This window comes from Anastrepha ludens, chromosome 3 (genome assembly GCF_028408465.1).
Source record: "Anastrepha ludens isolate Willacy chromosome 3, idAnaLude1.1, whole genome shotgun sequence".
NCBI classification, from domain to species: Eukaryota; Metazoa; Arthropoda; class Insecta; order Diptera; family Tephritidae; genus Anastrepha; species Anastrepha ludens.
Window position 1 is genome coordinate 59,114,046 of NC_071499.1, and position 18,679 is coordinate 59,132,724.

Consider the following 18,679-nt stretch of genomic DNA (forward strand, 5'->3'; position numbering starts at 1 on the left):
AAAAAAACGATTTTTGAGGGGTTGAAAAATTAAAAAAAAAAAATTTATTCCAGCGATTTATGCAAATATTTATAAAAAGTGGACCATTCAGATTCACGAGATTGTAACTTCGAATAATTAAAAGTTTATGCAAATCGGTCAAATAGTTTTTGATAAGTAATGATCACTGCGACGGTAATTTTCAAAAAACACGACTTCGAGATAATCGCGCCTAAAGTATTGCGTGCACTTCTCGTTCCAAGAAAGGTCGCGCGCTTCCATGGTCTGTAACTTTCTTTCTAGTGCTCCGATCTTTATGATTTTTTAAATTTATATTTTTAAGATGATGTACTTTTAGAATATAAATTTTCGATTTTTTAATCCAACATAAGGTATATAACCCCTTAAATGTCCTCAGCAACGTTTCTTTGTATTTGTCTCAAGAGCTGCCGGTTAGCGTCTTGAGAACTTCCTTGCAATTTTAAACGTTAATCGCAATCACGGTTGTGTGCACCGAGAAGGTAGGCAAACTAACGAAAGTCACTCCTAGCAACATGGGATTATTAACAGTCGTATAGATGTATTATCGAGGTAGTATTACCTTCTTTGTCCAGGCCGTAAATAGGGTCGCCGTGGCTTTAGTGGGAGAAAGTTGGAGGCTGCTTAGAAGCGATCAAGCCTGCAGAGGTAATCGTTCACTTTGGAACACAAGCCATAGATGTCATTGCCGTACGACAATATTGGGGGCAATCATCGGCGTATGAGATCAAATAAACTTGCTCTGGTGGTTGAGGATACTTCGTAATATAGAAATTCAAAATTTAAAAGTTGATAGTTAATAGTTAATAGATGACATTCACCGAGAGACCTCAAGTAGTTCGTAGATGGTTTCAGATCCGACGCAGCACTACCGGCGAATGTGACAGCCACTATATCATTATTCCTCAACGTGCTGGACAAGGCTGACTTATACCAATGAACTAGTTTTACTCCTACCAAAGAGCCCGCGTTAATGTGGCTACGAAAGATTGCAGTTATGTTCACCGATATAAGAATAAGAATTAAAAATTGCTCAAAGGTAAAGCAGGATTCTATCAAATTCGCTGTGATCGTTGAGGAGAATGCAGGTAAAGCAAGCAGACGTCAAGGCATTAGAAGAATACATTTTAGCGCTCTTGAAATTTAGGATTTTTCTTCATTTACTTTTGGATACGCTTTAACTTATTCTTATAGTTTTTGGCTTCCACAAAATTGTTTCGTTCCTAAGGGTTTCACTAGAATCGCAACAATATTCATTATTGTTGATAGGCATGGTGCGCAACTACTTTTCGCATTGAAATACATTCAAGTAAAAGGTGCCATCATATTTACCTATCCTGCTTAAGAGAAATATGTTTGGTTGTTTGTTTGGTTACAATGGCTTTGCGTGAAGTAAACGGAAATTTGTTTTTATTAAATGTAACGGTACAGTAAACAAATATTTGTTGTGAAGCCTACTATGACTTGTTAAAAAAAGTCACTAAAAGTGATTTGATGATTTTTGCATTTTGAGCAACGTTAAGGTGGAGGAAAGGTTTTTTCAACGCTTTAATTAGTTCAGCTGCATACATACGTACATATAGGTGTGCATATGTATATGTGATTTTTTTTTGCCTTTTTTACCTAAGTTGTATATAATTGTATGATATTTACCTATTTATTTATTTATTACTAGCATCACCCAGTGGGCTTCGCACCACCATACATAAAATGTTTTTTTTTATATCGCAAGAAATTTTTCATATTAAGTTTTCTTTATAGAACTCGTAAAATGTTTAAACAGTTGAATTAGTTGATTTTTTTCATTCAACATACTTTCTAAAGATGTCACAATAGCCTTTTCTGTACTTTTTTAAAATTTGATTGTGGTGGTCACCTATATACAGGTAAGGTGAAAGAGCCGATAAAAACTTGTTATTATACTTTGATTCTTTAATTTCCATTTCAATTTTTTACGCTAAATAAATTATGCTAAAATAAATAAAGTTAAAAATGTTTTTCCAGTTCCTTGAATGCTCCAGTTTTTATTATATTTTCGCCCAAAATTAATATTAACATAATACACTTACAACCACAACAGTACAACAGAAACGCTCATACGCGGCTGTGTATTTGTTATTGTTTTTCCCATACAGGCATTTCGTATGAGAGGAAACCATTACTCACATAAAATATCATAACTCAGGAACGGCTGCACCGATTTCAATCAAACTTCACACAAACCACCTCCTTAAAGATAGAAAAGAACTCTAAAATCTTTGTGTCAATCGGTTCTGCGGTTCTTGAGTTATAAGATTACCAAGGAAATGTAATGTATAACGACAACTTGAAATAACCCAGGATCAGCAGTGTGGTTAGGAATTTCAGCTGATATAAGGCTATCGATTTGATCCGGAGTTATTTTATGTACCAGCCAAATTAGTAGATGTGCGTGCGGCAATCCCCTTTTCTGCCATTCGATGGAGTACATATGGCAACGCACCTCCCCAAATACATATAATTTCACAATTAAATCCATAATTGCTTTACATTTTTTCCGAAATGGATACTCATGTGGTTCAAACACATCCTAGGGTTATCCAGGTCCACGTTTTGGTCTATATCTCGAGACCCTAGTTACGGAGGGGCATTAAAAATACTCTATACTATAGAATCATCAGCAGCTTCCATTTGCTACCCATATTGTACAAACACATCCTAGGGTTACCCGGGTCCACGTTTTGGATTATATCTCGAGACCCTAGTCACGGAACGGTATGAAAAATACTCTATACTGTAGAAGTCATCAACAGCTCCCATTTGCTACCCATATTGTACGAACACATCCTTTAGTTATCGGGGTCCACATTTTGGGCGACATCTCGAGACCCTAGTCACGGAGCGGCATCAAAAGTACTCTATACTATAGAATCATCAGCAGCTTCCATTTGCTACCCATATTGTACAAACACATCCTAGGGTTACCCGGGTCCACGTTTTGGATTATATCTCGAGACCCTAATCACGGAACGGTATGAAAAATACTCTATACTATAGAAATCATCAACAGCTCCCATTTGCTACCCATATTGTACGAACACATCCTTAAGTTATCGGGGTCCACATTTTGGGCGATATCTCCAGACCCTAGTCACGGAGCGGCAAAAAATACTCTATACTATAGAATCATCAACAACTTCCATTTGCTACCCATATTGTACAAACACATCCTAGGGTTACCCGGGTTCACGTTTTGGCCTATTTCTCGAGACCCTGGTATCCGATTCTTAAAATTTTAAAACACAAACCATCTACTGAATAGTCCAAACAAAGCCTAAAAATTTGGTTTGGATAGGAGAGCCCGTTCTTGAGTTATAAGATTACCAAGGAAATGTAACTTCTTTTTATATAAATAGATTAAAGTCAAACCTACAACCCTAAGTTATTTTTACAATGATTGACCTTAAGAATAGTTTACATAAAAGGATTAACAGTAAAATCAAAATTAAAATGCAAATTACAGCTAGTGGTAAGGAAGTAGAAGTTGGAGGAGGTATTAGAAAAGGAAAGTAAGGTAAAAATAGTAGTAGTGGGAGTAGGGATTAATTGGAAGAGATTTAAATAATGTGTAACCATTTGAGTACAGTCAGCAATTGATATGATAGCGAAAAATTTATAGAATATAGACATTTTTCGAATATATTTACATAAGTACACTATTTTATGCTGTCCCTCCCACTCTTATTATCAATCTGCCTCACTCAGCAGGTATTTATTATTCAAAATAAGAATATAAAAGTCAAAGCGCATTTACAAGAAAGCAGCAGTAGAGCCGATACAACTTTGGTATGTTGTTGTTGTTGTTGTAGTTGTTGCTGCTGCCGTGACAGTCCTTGGCCGGATATAAATCCAAGTCGTTCCGGTTATGTAGAACCGACTGTCGTGGTATGTTCTTTGTTGTTGCTTAAAACTTCTACAATGACAAATTTGTCAGTGATACGTATTTTGTTCTTGCTGGACTCTTTAGACAACAACAAAGAAAGAGGTAAAAAAAAATCTGACAATTTAGAGAAACTATTATAGTATAGACCAACTATTTATACCTTTCCACCTCGAAGTTTAACCTTTTTAGCGTTAATTTCAAGCGATGTAAACATCGGAGAAAAATTTTCACAGTACAAAAAACAAATTAGTATCGACTGATGGTTCGCAACAGCTGAACTCTGCAAAATTCGAAAAATGGACGTAGAGCACAAGAAAACTCGCAGGAAGAACTTTGCATTTGTAATGTCAAAGAGAGAGCGGCGCGTTTCCAAGAAATCTTCGTCCAAATATTCTTTGACATAAGAAAACAAAAATATTTTTATCCAAACCAAAATATGAACGCAGGTGCTTACAAAAAGGGCCATATGTATGCATAAACATAAAACACAAAGAGGTAGTTACGATGCGTTAGAACTTGGTAGATAAGGTGTAAACATAAATATAATATACATACATAGACAGGTATATATATACCCGCCTATCAGAAAAAAAAGGATGTTGAGCAAATATTCCTTAACATTTGACTGCAATTTCTCTGTAAATACTACGAGTCATAAAACAAGATATACAGAATACCAGTCTTCACAAGCGCAAGCAAGAAAAGTTGAGTAAAACTGCCGCACATAATCGTTGGTGCGTACAGCACTTAAGGGGGCAAACAGTGTAGACTTATCAAATAATCGACTTTTTTATTGCATAAATTGTTAGTATAACTACTCAAGAATATCTGGTAAAAATTTTAAAGCGAAATTCGCATTATTCCCGATTCTATGTAAGTGCTCATAGCGCGCGTCAGTTAGAACGACGTTTTCCTCGAAACTACTTTCTTTCAACTGGTGGGCACTCTAGCTCAAAAAGTTATCGACCAATCGTTATACATTTTTTTCGGAGTATTCTTTATTCAATCCTTATTCATATGAACCTAATTCTGGGATTATATTACCATTAAAAATATTTGTTTTAAGCAAAATAGATGAAAAATTATGGTATGAAAAAATGGCATTGTGTTCAAGCGTTTCAAAGATATGCGATTTTCAATATTATTTTATCGCAATTAGGTTCATATTCTTAGAAAACATGTTGTTAACGAAAAAAAAAAAAATGTTGTTGATTACGGAGAAAAATTGCAACTTCAAGAATGCCCACCAGCAGACTCTCGGATGACGATCGTCCATGGACAACACGCTCTAACGCCACTATATCGGTCGGAAATGGTTTGAAAGAATTTTAAAGTGTACTTAAAAATATGAGTAAAATACCCTCCAAGTTTAAAAAAATTCTGATTATTCCTTCCTTGTTCAAAATATTCACGAAGAACACCAAAATTTCGGCCTCCTAAAACTGTTTCCCTCCTTAAGATTCGAGGTGTCTTGCGCGAAATGCTACACTGAAGAAGATTTTCAAGTAGTAGTCGTCACTTGGGAAGAAAAGGCATATTAAAATTTATTTCCATCATGAGTGACAAAAAACTGTAGGGCCCTCTATTAGCAAAAAAAAAAAAATAAAAAAATAATATTGTAATTGGCGCGTACAATTCTGTTAGGTGACTGGTCGAGCTGCTCCTCCTATTTTGTTGCGTGCGTCTTGATGTTATTCTACAAATGGCGGGGCCTACAGTTATAAGCCGACTCTGAACGACAAATGGTTTTTTAAGACGAACTTTTTCATGACAGAAATACACTCGGGAGTTTTGCCATTGCCTGCCGAGGGGCGAGCGCTATTAGAAAAACGTTGTTCTATCATTTTTGCCTCTCACTTAACAAAGTTAGAAGGTGACTTCGCCCCAAGTGCTCCGTTATTTGTCTTTCTAAGTTATAAAATAAAATTTATTTATTCTTCAGAGTCAACAATTGCCACTAGTTTTTGTTATTTTCGGTTGACTGCTAATCAGCCGGTTGACTGCTCCTCTTCTGGACAATTTTATTAGTAGTTGACTGACAGTCTTTAAATAAATACCACCTATGCTTCTTTAATTTTAAATTCATCGAAAAAGTTGAGCTACCGGAAAAAATGCGCCAACTTGTGTTTTCATTAATCACCAAATAAATTGCAAAAAATCGAAATATTTATTACCGTACACCACTATCGTTATTTACACAAATGTGAATATTCGCTTGTGCCGGCAAAGACTCCACTGCTCCCAAAATATCAACACTGCCATTCTTTTGCGCTCGTTTCCTTCTTTTGCTCTTGCTCTCGGGCTCGCGCTCGCGCTCGCGCTCTTTCTCTTTCACCTTCTCATTTACTCATTTGTCTAGCTGATTTGAACTAATAAAGGCGCAAAACACTCTACGAAAGTTCTTCATTCGTTCGTACGCTTTGAACCTGTTCGCCGCGTTTGTACGTCGTGTGGTTTAGCCGTCGCTGCAACAGCTGTCAACGCTATCAACATCATCGGTGGAAATTTGTTGTACGCCGTTACCAATTTTCTATCTTCTTGAGCGGCGCGCGTATTTCTGCAAATTCAATACCGTTTTGAAAGTGAAAGAGAATGGTCAGAAAATTGTAGCTGGAATCAGCAATCAGAAATCAGATTTGTTCGTTAGTCAAGAAGCAAATATTTCAATACGCGCCGCGACGTGTAGTGAATAATATATAATCAAGAGAAAAAATATTTTGTTAAAATTTTAAGGTGGCTGCATTAATGCTAAACACCATCATCTATCAACAACAGAAACTAAAATTTCTTGAGACGTTGGAAATTCGCCAACTTCATTCCGCCACACAATCTACAACGCAACGTACATTGCGCTCAAATAAAATTCACAAACGCGAAAAAAATAGCAACTTTATTCTATTTGCTTTTCAAATCAATTAATAATTAAAAATAAATAAATAACTAAATAGTAATAATTTGTGTGTAAAAATAAATTGAAATACGCACCATAATTAAAAAATTGAAAGAAATCTAATTTGGCTGATATACCGAGCTGAACACTCAACAAACAACAGCGAAAGTGAAATATATTTTCGTTGTTTTCCTGAAACTAAATATAAAGTAATAATAAAATTTCGCAGAATCCAAAGCGAGCTGCTCACTGGAGTTGCAGAATTTATTCGCACCGGTGTTACCTTGTTAAATAATTTATGTTGTCGTTCAATTTCTCATCAACACTGCAAGTGGACGATTATCCATCTCACAGGAGAAATTGTTTAAGGACTCTTTGTGAACATATTTAAAGCAGAAGAAAGTGCATTAGCCGAAATAAGGATTTATTTTTTGGTTAATTGCTTGAACTCAATTTGAAAATTAGCGAAAGTCGTGTAAGGTGCAAAAATTCGGTGAATATTTTCGCCGAAAGCATTTAAATTTTGTGCCAAGAAGTCTTAATCGTGATTGAATATTTCTGAACGACAGTTCGCGCTAGTTAGCCGTAGAAGCCCCAGAAAGAATACAAAAAGCAGTGAGCAATTGCTGTCATGCATAGAGTTGAAAACAATTCTAAATCATTAATTATCACGAAAATTCGCAATTTTGCAAATAACAAACAAAAGAAGAAACGTAGTGCAAATTTACTTTTATTGACAGATGTGTACACGAATATAAGTGGGCAAAGTATAAAAGTGAGAAAACAAATAAAATCAATAAACGCAAACGCGAGTGACTATACCGATTCTAAGCAACTTCCACCAAGAACATTTGCTGTGTCAAGCCCGTTTCAAAACATCGATATCAACTTTGTTGTTTTACTTGGTTCGAGCCCCGAGTGAGACTTTGCAAATATAAACAGCAATAAATTGGGAATACAAAACTACGATAAATAGTTGAATCAGGGAAAAACGGAAAAAAGAACCGCTACCACAAAGACGAAGTTCAAATCCAATACTAGGAACTGAAAATTCCAATAGAAGAGCCATTTGAGCTACCGCCATACGCTAGGCAAATCAGTGGTGGTTATACTCTCAGGCAGACAGTACACCACAGAGAGTCAAAGTGACATTGTAAAGGAGCAAAGTGTTTAATCGCTTCCTGTCGTCCAACCAAAGCGTACTGTTTTTTTTTTTTTTTTTAATTGTTTTTTTCTTGACGAGTGCAAAAAGGCGCGAAAGAATTTTTCGGACTATAATAATTGTATTGACAAAATTGAAAAATAAAGTTACATTTACTTGCATAAGAACTTGGCAAGTGTTCAAAGTTTCCAAGAATTATTTGGAAGTGTAAAGTTTTATAATTTAAATCTTAATTGACAAGGTGGGTCAAGGTTAAAAGGATAAAGGATAACGCTCGAAGTCGCTAAAACAAACATCCACTACTATTTGTATTTTACTGCAAAAGAAAGAACAGGCTGTCAAACCATAAATAAAGGAAAAGGTAATGGGAATTTTTTTTTGTAAAACATAATTGATATTCATAAAATCAAAGGGACTCTAAAATAACAATAAAAGCATTAGTTTATCTTGTATTTACTATGTGGAAAAATATAAAATTATTTTCTTTTATGTCAAAACTGGAATATTTACTTTCTTAGAGATTTAGTGGAGGAATAAAAACTAAAAAAAAAAGAAAAAAAAACTGTTATGATTTTATGTGTGGAAATATATACAATTATTTTCTTTTATGCCAAAACTGGAATATTTAATTTAGTTGAGATTTTGTGGATGAGTAAAAACTAACTGTTCAGGATTCCATTTATTATGAAGGGAAATATCAAATTATTTTATTTTATGCCACTACTAAAATATTTACTTTTTTAGAGATTTTGTGGAGGAATAAAAAATAGAAAAAGGAAGAATAAAAAAAACTGTTATGCATTTCATTTGCTATCTGGAAAACTAGCGAATTAGTTTATTTTATGCCAATACTGAAATTTTTAATTTCATGAAGGAATAAAAACTAGCCGTTTTCCATTTCATTTTTTTTCTAATTGAAAAGTATAAATTTATTTTATTGTTTGAAAAAACTGGAATATTTAATTACTTAGAGATTTACTGCTTTCAATTTTTATTTTTTAGTTTCAAATGTTTATTTTAATGTCTGATTTACTTTTCTTTACTTATTTATATTTTTTAATTTCATATTTGCACAAAATTCGTTTAATGTTAACTTTTTTTGTCTTTTTTTTTGTAGCAACTTTTTAAATTTGACCTGTTTTCTCTTTTTTCAGGTGCAACTTTGCAATTGAAACTTGTTTCGCTTTCAATTATCCTTTTTTTATTTTTTTTTTATTGTTTTTTTATTTTTTGTGCTATTATATTTTTTTGCTGTTCTATTTTTTTACCATTATATTTTTAATTTGAAATTTTTTGCATGATATTTTTCTTTTTCTTAATGAATGTTTTTCTTTTTTCTTTAATTTTTTTTTGTATTTTTGTAAAATTTTTTTTCGTGTTTTATTTAATTATTAGTTTTCCTTTTTTTATTTACTTTTTTTCTTCCTTTTTTACTTAATTTTTTCTTCTTTTTGTATTATTTTTCTTCTTTTTTTACTTAATTATTATTTCTTCTTTTTTATCAATTTTTTTTGTATCTTAATTTTTTCCCCCTTTCTTGTTTAATTACTTTTTTTAATTTTTTATTTATTTATTAGTTTGTTCTTTTTTGAATTTTTTTTTTCTTATTAAATGTATTTTTTCTTTTTTTTATTATTAATTTTTTCTTAAAATTTTTTTTTTTTATTAAATTTTTGTGTGTAATATTCTTTTTTTATTTTTGGTACATACAACATTTGCAACCTCTTTCCCTTCATGATCTTGTTTTTTTTATTGTATTCGTTCACTGCCTTATTTATTTCCACTTTGGTGATCCGCTCAAAATTTCTTTCCATTATTCTGCAGTGGTTAGCGGTACATTTATTTATTGCTAGCAGTGCTGATGCGCTCGAACAAATGTACCTTTTTGTACCTGTCAATACTTATAACTGCACTTGCCGTTTCTTTTTCCATTTTATTCTAACCTGTCGAGCATTTGTTATTTGCAAATGCTGCCAGATTTTTTTTTTTTTGTCGACAACAAAGTAAAGTTGTTGCGCGAAATTAATAAAAAAAAATATTATTTTTGCAACTTTGTATCCTGAAACGATAAAAAAGTGCACGAGTCATGACTTACATTTTAATAAATTAAACTTTTATTAGTAGCGGTTTTTAATTCGCGTTGTTTTAATCACGTCACGAAATCGACATTATAATTTTTTGCAATAATGCCATAATTTTTTTCTTTCGGCTGTTATTAAACACTCGCTACTCTATCAATAATTTAACGCCCTTTTTACCACAGATTTTTTTCTTTTACATACTTGCATAAGTTTTATATATATGTATGTAACGGTAATTTCGAATTTTATTAAGTTCTCTGTTATATATGTATGTATGTATGTATGTATGTATGTATGCCCGGTTGATAATGTCCATAATCTAATATCGCCCAGCACAGTCCAGGCGCGAATTTTTAGCTGAAACAACAGCAACAAACGGCAAGAAACACTGCGAATGACGTGTGTGGGATATCAATTTGCAAGTTTACTTTGGCCTGTTTATATTGTGGGCGTAACTCGCACCAATGCAATTTCTACGAATTTACAGTTACATGTAAGTTTGTAAGTTGTGGAAGCTATGATGCCGAGAGCATTGTAAAGCGAATGGGAGAGAGTGCGAAAATAGATGAATGGAATTTGCATTTGATTAAATGGATGACGCAGCGTTGCAATTTATTTTTCTTGAAAATATTAAATACATCGAGACATAAGTTTCAAAGTAAATGGCTCTTAAATAAGTACAGTGACTAATTTAATACGTTTGGATTCCGTCTAATTATATGGTACGTTTCATTCCGCTAAGCGTGGTAATAATAAATAAATAGACACGTTTATAAATGCATTTGCTTTCTTTGTGGAAAATCGTATTATATGCACATATGTACATATGTATTATAAAGTTGTGTAAAACTTAAGTGCTACCTTGAAAGTGAATGTTTCGCGTACAATTACATGAGGCAAAATAATCATTTCATACACTTCAGTACGAGTCAGGGCCACATGTAATGCACAACAGTTTAACGAGTTCCTGCATCATTTGTTATACCCATTTATTTATTTACAACTTAACTGTTTTTTGTTGCTGACGAGACTTGTACGAGACGATTTCATGCTCTATGATTTTTTTATGGGTTGTGCATAGGAAAAATGTGCAGCGCGTGTTGCACATTTTCGGACTGATTTATGGTGTGTTTTATTGGGCGCAGCGAATGAGTAGGAGTTTTATACAGCTTTTCAGTTTTATGCAATAAATATATGATTACATTTCTTAATTACATCTGGAATTAGTACGTGAAATTTACACACTAATAAAAAACTATTGCAATGGGCTACAGTTTTTCAAGTAAAAAATAAAAGTTTATATTTGTTGAGAGTTATGACAAAGAAAATTATTTGAATCAAAAAAAGGAGTGCAAATAACTGTAAATATGAAGAAAAAAGTGCATAAATTTGACTTATCCCTGTTTAGCTATCAAAATGTTTTTATTCTTGCGCGTGCGATTTAAAAATATAACAAAATAAAAAAATATTAGAAAAATTAAAAATTACTTCATTAAATAGAAACTAAGCTAAAAGTTTGCTCTATTGCAAATGCATTATTATTTATGTGCTACACATTTTTTTTTTCACACATTTCTAACTAAATACTTTCGTATGAAAAGCGTATACATTCTCCTCAATCCATTAATTTTTCATTTCTGCTGCATATAGTAAATAATATATTAATATTTATCAGTAATTAAGTATAAATAATTGAAATTCACGGGTCTTTACTGTGCACTTTTGCACTTTGCCATGCCCCAAATGCTCATAACTCGCATCAGACTGCATACCGGCCGGCAAGCTTCCGCGGTTAGCGTCATTATGCCCCACGCCAGCGCATGATATCAGTCGGTATTTATGTGAACTTTGAAGTACGTACTACGTCGTCGCTTGTGTGCGATAAATAAGGGGAATGTTTTTCTGTTTTTTTTTTTTTGCAATTATCAATTGCCTTCGAGCTGCGTTTCTGGCTGCCTTTGTTGTTCACTTGTTCATTTGCTTGCACACAATTTCTGTGCGCCTAATTAACATTAGCAAGTGTACATATTTGTTGTGGATTTGGCAATTTGTGCTTTTATAATTCCTTAGCTGTTTATTTCAATTTGAAGTCTATTGATATAATCATTAATTTCGTTTTCATTCATAAAATTTCCATAATAATTTGTTTTCTAATTCAGCAGAATTTATTGCTGCAATTTGCGTTGCATTGTTCTTGGCTTGCAGACCAACTGTAGAGAACCTGTAAATTGATGTATACAAATGTGTGTGTCACCTGTACAGTCGTATAATGAAGAATTTCGCGATTGCAATTGTGCATCAACATCGTCACATTTTTATCTATTCGATTTTATTATTATAAAATGTTTTGCGTTTTTATTTTGATCGACTTTTCTGTTTGCCTTGCGACACAGAAACATTTTGCTATTACTTCGCGTTGAAAACAAACTGTAAAAAGAATGGTTTAATCGCCTGGTGGTGTAAATAATACACTGAAAATAGAGCAACAGCAATATGTACAAGGAAAATAATTTAAAAAAAATTTTAAATAAAAATAAGTCGCAATAACTAAATACGTTTTGTGAAATTATAAGCAACCGTGCGCAGGAATTGTTGTCAGGGTTGTCACTCAGCAAAATATTACTCACAATACACAAAAATAGCGGATTCCTATTTACTTGTCCGAGGGAGCCATTCCTGCTCCGGAGGCAACAAACCCATCAAGAAAATTTAGAGCCTATGAATTTTTTCTTTTTATTTTTTTAATTTTTTTTTGTACTTTTTTTATTATTTTATTATTATTATTACTATTTTATTATAATTATTTTATTATTATTTTTTTTATTGTTTTTTTAATTTTTTATTATTTTTCTAATTTTGCTTTTATTTATTTAAATATTTTTTATGGTTTTTTATTTTTTTAGTCTTTTTTTTACTTTTTTTATTTTCTTTTAATTGTTTTTATTGTTTTTTTTTTTAATTTTAATTTTAATTTAATTTTTTTTAATTTTTTATTATTATTTTTAAAATTTTTTTATTATTATTTTTTAAATTTTTTTATTATTATTTTTTTTATTTTTTTATTATTATTTTTTTAATTTTTTTGATTTTTTTTTTAAGTTTTTTTTTTAATTTTTTATAGTTTTTTAATTTTTTTATAGTTTTTTATTTATTTTTTTTACTGCTTTTTGTATGTTTATTGTTTTTTATTTATTTTTTATTGGTTTTTTTTATTTTATTTTTTTATTATGTTTATTATGTTTATTTTATTTTTTTTATTTTTTTATTTTATTTTTTTGTTAGTTTTATTTTTTATATTTTTTTTTTATTAATCTACAGTACAAACTACCTTACAGACTAGACAAAACGCAAACAAGCCCATTTGACAGAAATATTGTCTCGGGGTACTCAAGCTTTCTGTTCGCTTCGCATTCGCTTGTGAGCAAAAAATTAGCAGTAGCAATTCCCAGATTCCACAACAATTTTTGTATCGTGAGTAGTCACTCATATTTGATTAAACGGAATTACACAGTCAATTAAATCAAAGCGGTGAAATACATATTAATTTATATTTTCTATTAAGATTTATTCGACTAACACTTTTTTGATTCATTTGCCTGATCGGCGATTAGAAAATAACGATTTGATTACTACGTTTTGTTATTTGATATACGGTGATTGGCTTGTGGCGCCACATCAATACAAAAATGCACACAAGCACATGCCTGCCCAGTATGTTATTGTCGATGCTACGATTCTGCCGTTCTAACTAATCTGATAGTGGAAATTACAAGTTGGGGGTTTTTTGCCTTTATCGCTAAGCGAATAAAAAAAAACTTGTGCATATACATATATGTTTCTTTATAATTGCTCCGTACTACCCTGCAGGTAATAAAGCTAACTGCGAACTTCCTCAAGATAAACTACATTGGAATTTATCTTGGGCGGCGATCTTCTAACATTCGCAGTAGAGTAGTTATTGTTGTGACGGCAACATGGAAAGATGCTCTACATTTTTGGAGTATGTTCTTGAACCGAAAGTCCTTGATTATATATAAATTCGACCTCATACTTTATACGAAATGTCACTTTAAGATTGTGGCACTTGAGTATTTAGATAATTTACAAAAATCTTTAATTTAAATTTAAAATCTTTTAGAGAAAAATAACCGAATCGCGATAATTGGGCGCCAGTCATATTTGAACTAACTCAGTTTGACTTTGACTGGCTATTGTTGCTATAACAATAATAACGCTCGCTGGGACTTAAGGGATTTGCAGATACAGTAAAGCAGTCACGTGTGAACTGATTTGAATTTGGATTTAATTAAAACTGAAGCAATTGATACGTTTTCCTGTAGAGTGTTTTGCACTTCGTACGCTAAATTTGCTACTTGGCTACTAGCATCTCGTGGTGGTCTTTTTCTATTCTACTATTTACAACTTGCGCATACTCACACACTCATATGTGAGGTATGCATAGTCGATAGTAAAATAATTACTCATTTACACTTACCCATTTCCTCACTTGTGGTTTTCGCAAGTGTTCTATGACAGCTCCCGCACTGCATGCATACGAACAAGTGGATTGTATGTTGTTCTCAATTATTTTTTCATGGAATTTCAATGTCGATTCACTTATAGCGCTTTCTACCACTACTTGGTTGATTTGAAAATCACTAGTATCTTATAGAGATAAGATAATTAGGCGCATAGCAGCACTGTGCCTGGTAAATATGTGGCTTTGAGTGGAGTCAGCATTCGCAGGGTAAATTTTAGAACTAAAAATAATCTTAGCATTGTTAGAAGTAATTGAAATTCTTAGTTTAGGTGTATTGCTGTGAGTGTAGCAGTACTGCTTTTTATAGCCAGTAGTTTTTTGCTTCTGAAAATATTATATTTTCAATACAAAGCTTTCGCAATTTCAAAAGCTGCTTGAAAGCTTTAGAAAAAAATATTAAACTTAGCGTATTATGTATGAAGGAAGCTTTGAAATCCCGCTATAAGTATCACAGTGAAAGCTAATCGTGAAAGCTTCAGAAGCAGAGCTTTAAGTTTGTAAAAGCTCCATGAAAGTTTAAAAAAAATCTATTAAATGTTGCTTATTTTACGGTAATATGATTGTAGCTTTGCAATTTATAACAAGAATAACAGTAAAAGCTTCAAATGTTTCAGAAGCTGTCCTGAAAGCTTTAAGAAAAACTATTTAATTTAGTAATACGTATTTTATAGACTTAAACTTAGCTTATTATTTAGTATCTAATACATGTATGGGGGGGGAATTTGAAATCTTACAACAAGAAGTGAAAGCTTAACGTGAAAGCTCCGAAATACTATTTAACTTAGAAATATGCATACATATTTGAAAGTAGCTATGAAATTTTTCAACAGGAATCACTCTTAGCGAATTTATTAGTGAAAGTTTACCACACAAGTTTTATTTTATTTGAATATTTATTTTCGTTGTCTATTTTAAAACTTTCTTGATTAGTTTATTTATTCATAAATCTTCTTTTTCCCCCATTTCTCTTCAGCATTAGCACTTACATCTCCGTTATCAAGTTTTCTACTGCAAAAGTGTATTCGCAGCAAAGCAACAAAATTCTGCCACAACGAGCGCAGGATCTAGATAATTGCGATACCGTTTTCGATTTGGAACCACTTGAAAGCGAATCGAAGATGGCCAAAATATTCAACACATACAGCTCATCGCCCATCTTGGGCAGCAGCTATCTAAGTGATCAAAGCGATGATTACTCGCTCATCCGTCCCGATCCCAGTGAGTTGTTCGAGGATCTCTTGGGCGGATGGGGCAGCACCATTTGGGGTGACATACAGAAAATGGATAGCGGCAATGATTTGCCCATTAGCGGTACACCCGATTACGTTTCGTTCAAGACCGAAATACGCAATAGCGATTGCATGTGGTCCGGACAATCGCAGACCGAGTTGAGCACATCAGCCACATCGACAGGCAGTGATTTGGCAGTAACGCGCGCTGTACCGCTCTCTGCTGTCACCGCCAAGCCGCCACAATTACCGGCGCCAACTGTGGTTGTGGCCAACAACAACAAAAGCAAAATGCAATCGATTCAAACCAACAACCAACGACAAAATATTGAAATTAAAACCGAAATTAAATTGGAACCAAGCGATGACTACGAAAAACAATTGCAACAACATAGCATACCCAATATGCGCAACGCCGCCACACCACAAACACAGTCGTCCGTGCAAAGCATGCAACATATACCGCCCGGTACTTCGCTGCTCCGCAAATCCAATGCACCACAACACCAAATACAACAACAACGCAAATTGCAAAAACACCAACAATTACAACAGAAACTCTCCACATTGCATTTGTCATGCAATAATAACAACAACAAATCGAGTACACAAAATACCAACGTTGTATCAGCCTTCGATACAATGACTTACGAGTTGCCGGACACTCCACCCTCACTAGACGATGAGGCTACCGACTTCAAACAGACCAACATCGACTTGCGCGCCTGCATGATGGGCAGCAATAATATATCGCTGAATGCGGGCATCATCGATAACATCAGCAAAGAGCTGCAGGATACGAGTAAAGATAAAATCAATACACGTCTCACCTCCGGTCATCCTGATATACATGAAGTGCTTGATGTGATAATGCGCGATGAGCATAAATTGCTGTATCCGGCTAAAATGAGCGCATCTTCCTATTGTGATTCTGATGAGGATGAGGAGAGCACAGCCAATTCCGGTTATGGTTCGGCGTCGTCAATACTCGACGGTGAGCTTTCGTATGGACGCACATCGCCAGTACCGAGTCAAGCCTCCAGTCAAACGAGTATGAGTCATCATGCCACACAAGCGCACTGTCACAGCGATCACAGTTACACACGCTGCAAAGAAGGCATCGACGATCTCTCGAATTCGGCATATACACCCTCGGATTCCGGTGAGTTGTAGACTATATAAGACAATCTGTACAAATACGACTAGAATAGAAGTAAGAAGTAAAAGTAAATGAAGCTGGTATAAGTAAATATGTAAAGAGATAATAGGGAAGGTTGGCATACGGTTAGAAAAAGAAATAATGGAAGTCTATTAGCCTAGCGGTGTCTATCTCTAACTGAGTTATCATCGCACTGCTCTACTTTGGCACAATTTCATCAGCTTGTGAAATGCTTAGTTGAAATTGGCGTGTGAATGTGGCGCCTGAGCAGTTATCCGCACTACTACGAGTATTAAAGTGGCTTAGTAGCTGCTAGAGTAACTTAATATTTCACGCTCAATCTAGGTAAAAACATACATACTTGCACATATATACACACATATTATATTCTTCATGAGTTTGTTATTATTGTTGTTTTTTGTTTTTGTTTTTTTGCATTTTTTTTGCGCAGTCATTTCAAAGTTTTTTGAACTCTCCAAAGTAGTTCACACTGTTGTTGGCGCAATTGTAGCAACGCGATTTCATTTCCACGCTACCCAAGTTTTTCACGTCCGCGCTCAAGTGTGTGTGTGCACGCTTACGTATGTGTGTACGTGTGTTTTAAATATCAGCTCGAAACAATCAGCTTACCGCCGCCCACTTTTTAACGCCCATTTACAACCAAGTGACGGCAGCAATTGCCACTTGGCGGCTGGCTGCCACGGTCGGTTGGTAGTTCGAAAAACTGGCGCCTCAGCTGGTAGGCGCGTGCAAAGCTAAAAAACAAAAAAATCAATAACAAATTACTATTAAAATGTTGGCCAACCACCCAATACACCCACACTCACAGAATGTAGTAGTTTGTTTGTATAGATTTATTTATGTAAGCGCTAGTTGGTGCACCAACACTAAATTGTGTATCCGAGGCAATGGCTCTTGCTAGGCTGGCGCTTAAACATACATACATATGTACATATTTACCTACAGTTATGGATGTACATATATACGTATATATATTTATACATAAATGCAGCATATATACATACTTGAATATGATTTGTTGCTGCGCATTTGGTCGGCTTCTTTTGTGGGCCTTTTTCTGCCGGTTTAGTGTTTTTCCTTTATTTCTATTTTTTTTATGTTCGTCACACATAGTATCATACATCATTTCCATACTTATTCTCACTAATTGTATTTTTTTTTCCTTTGTACACTTGGCGTTTTATGTAAAAATTCATTTGAAGCCTTCATTCTGCCCTCGTCGTTGTCATTGCCATATCCTTTTTATTATTACGCCCCGTCGTTGCTGTTTTTGTTGTCTGTTATCCTTTTGTTCGAGAATTTTCCTTATTTGGCGCTGCATAAAAGTACTATGATGCTGCTGTCATCAATACAAATACATGCATACATAAGCACATAGTAGAACTTGTCTGCTGGGTGTGTTCACTTGGCGCGAAAATGAGGCATGCGCACTGCCGTTTTGCAGTACACCGACTAAATTTTCGGTTGTAGAAATTTCGGTGTCTGCTTTGCATTGTACTTATGAGTAACACGCAATTATGTATGTATGTGTAGTACAGTTGGGCAGTTGCTACAAAAAATGGGGAGAAAACCAAGTGAATAGTGGCAACACCCTTTTCTCGAAATGTGAATTGATCGCTGAATTGTAGTTTAAAGAGGCCAGTGACTAAGTAAGATT

General features: G+C 33.8%; 1 protein-coding gene across 2 annotated transcripts in view; it reads left to right on the top strand.

The window, feature by feature from the left end:
• LOC128858047 (myc protein) overlaps positions 1-18,679 on the top strand; it is a 92,851-nt gene that overhangs the window by 28,573 nt on the left and 45,599 nt on the right. Inside the window, exons 1-2 of one of the 2 annotated variants that reach the window (XM_054093976.1) lie at positions 6,344-8,353; positions 15,587-17,004. In XM_054093976.1, the coding sequence (XP_053949951.1) occupies positions 15,732-17,004 (1,273 nt within the window). In that variant the 5' untranslated portion in view covers positions 6,344-8,353; positions 15,587-15,731. Of the gene's footprint in view, positions 1-6,343; positions 8,354-15,586; positions 17,005-18,679 lie in introns of those variants that run through there. The other variant, XM_054093977.1, reaches the window with a different exon arrangement.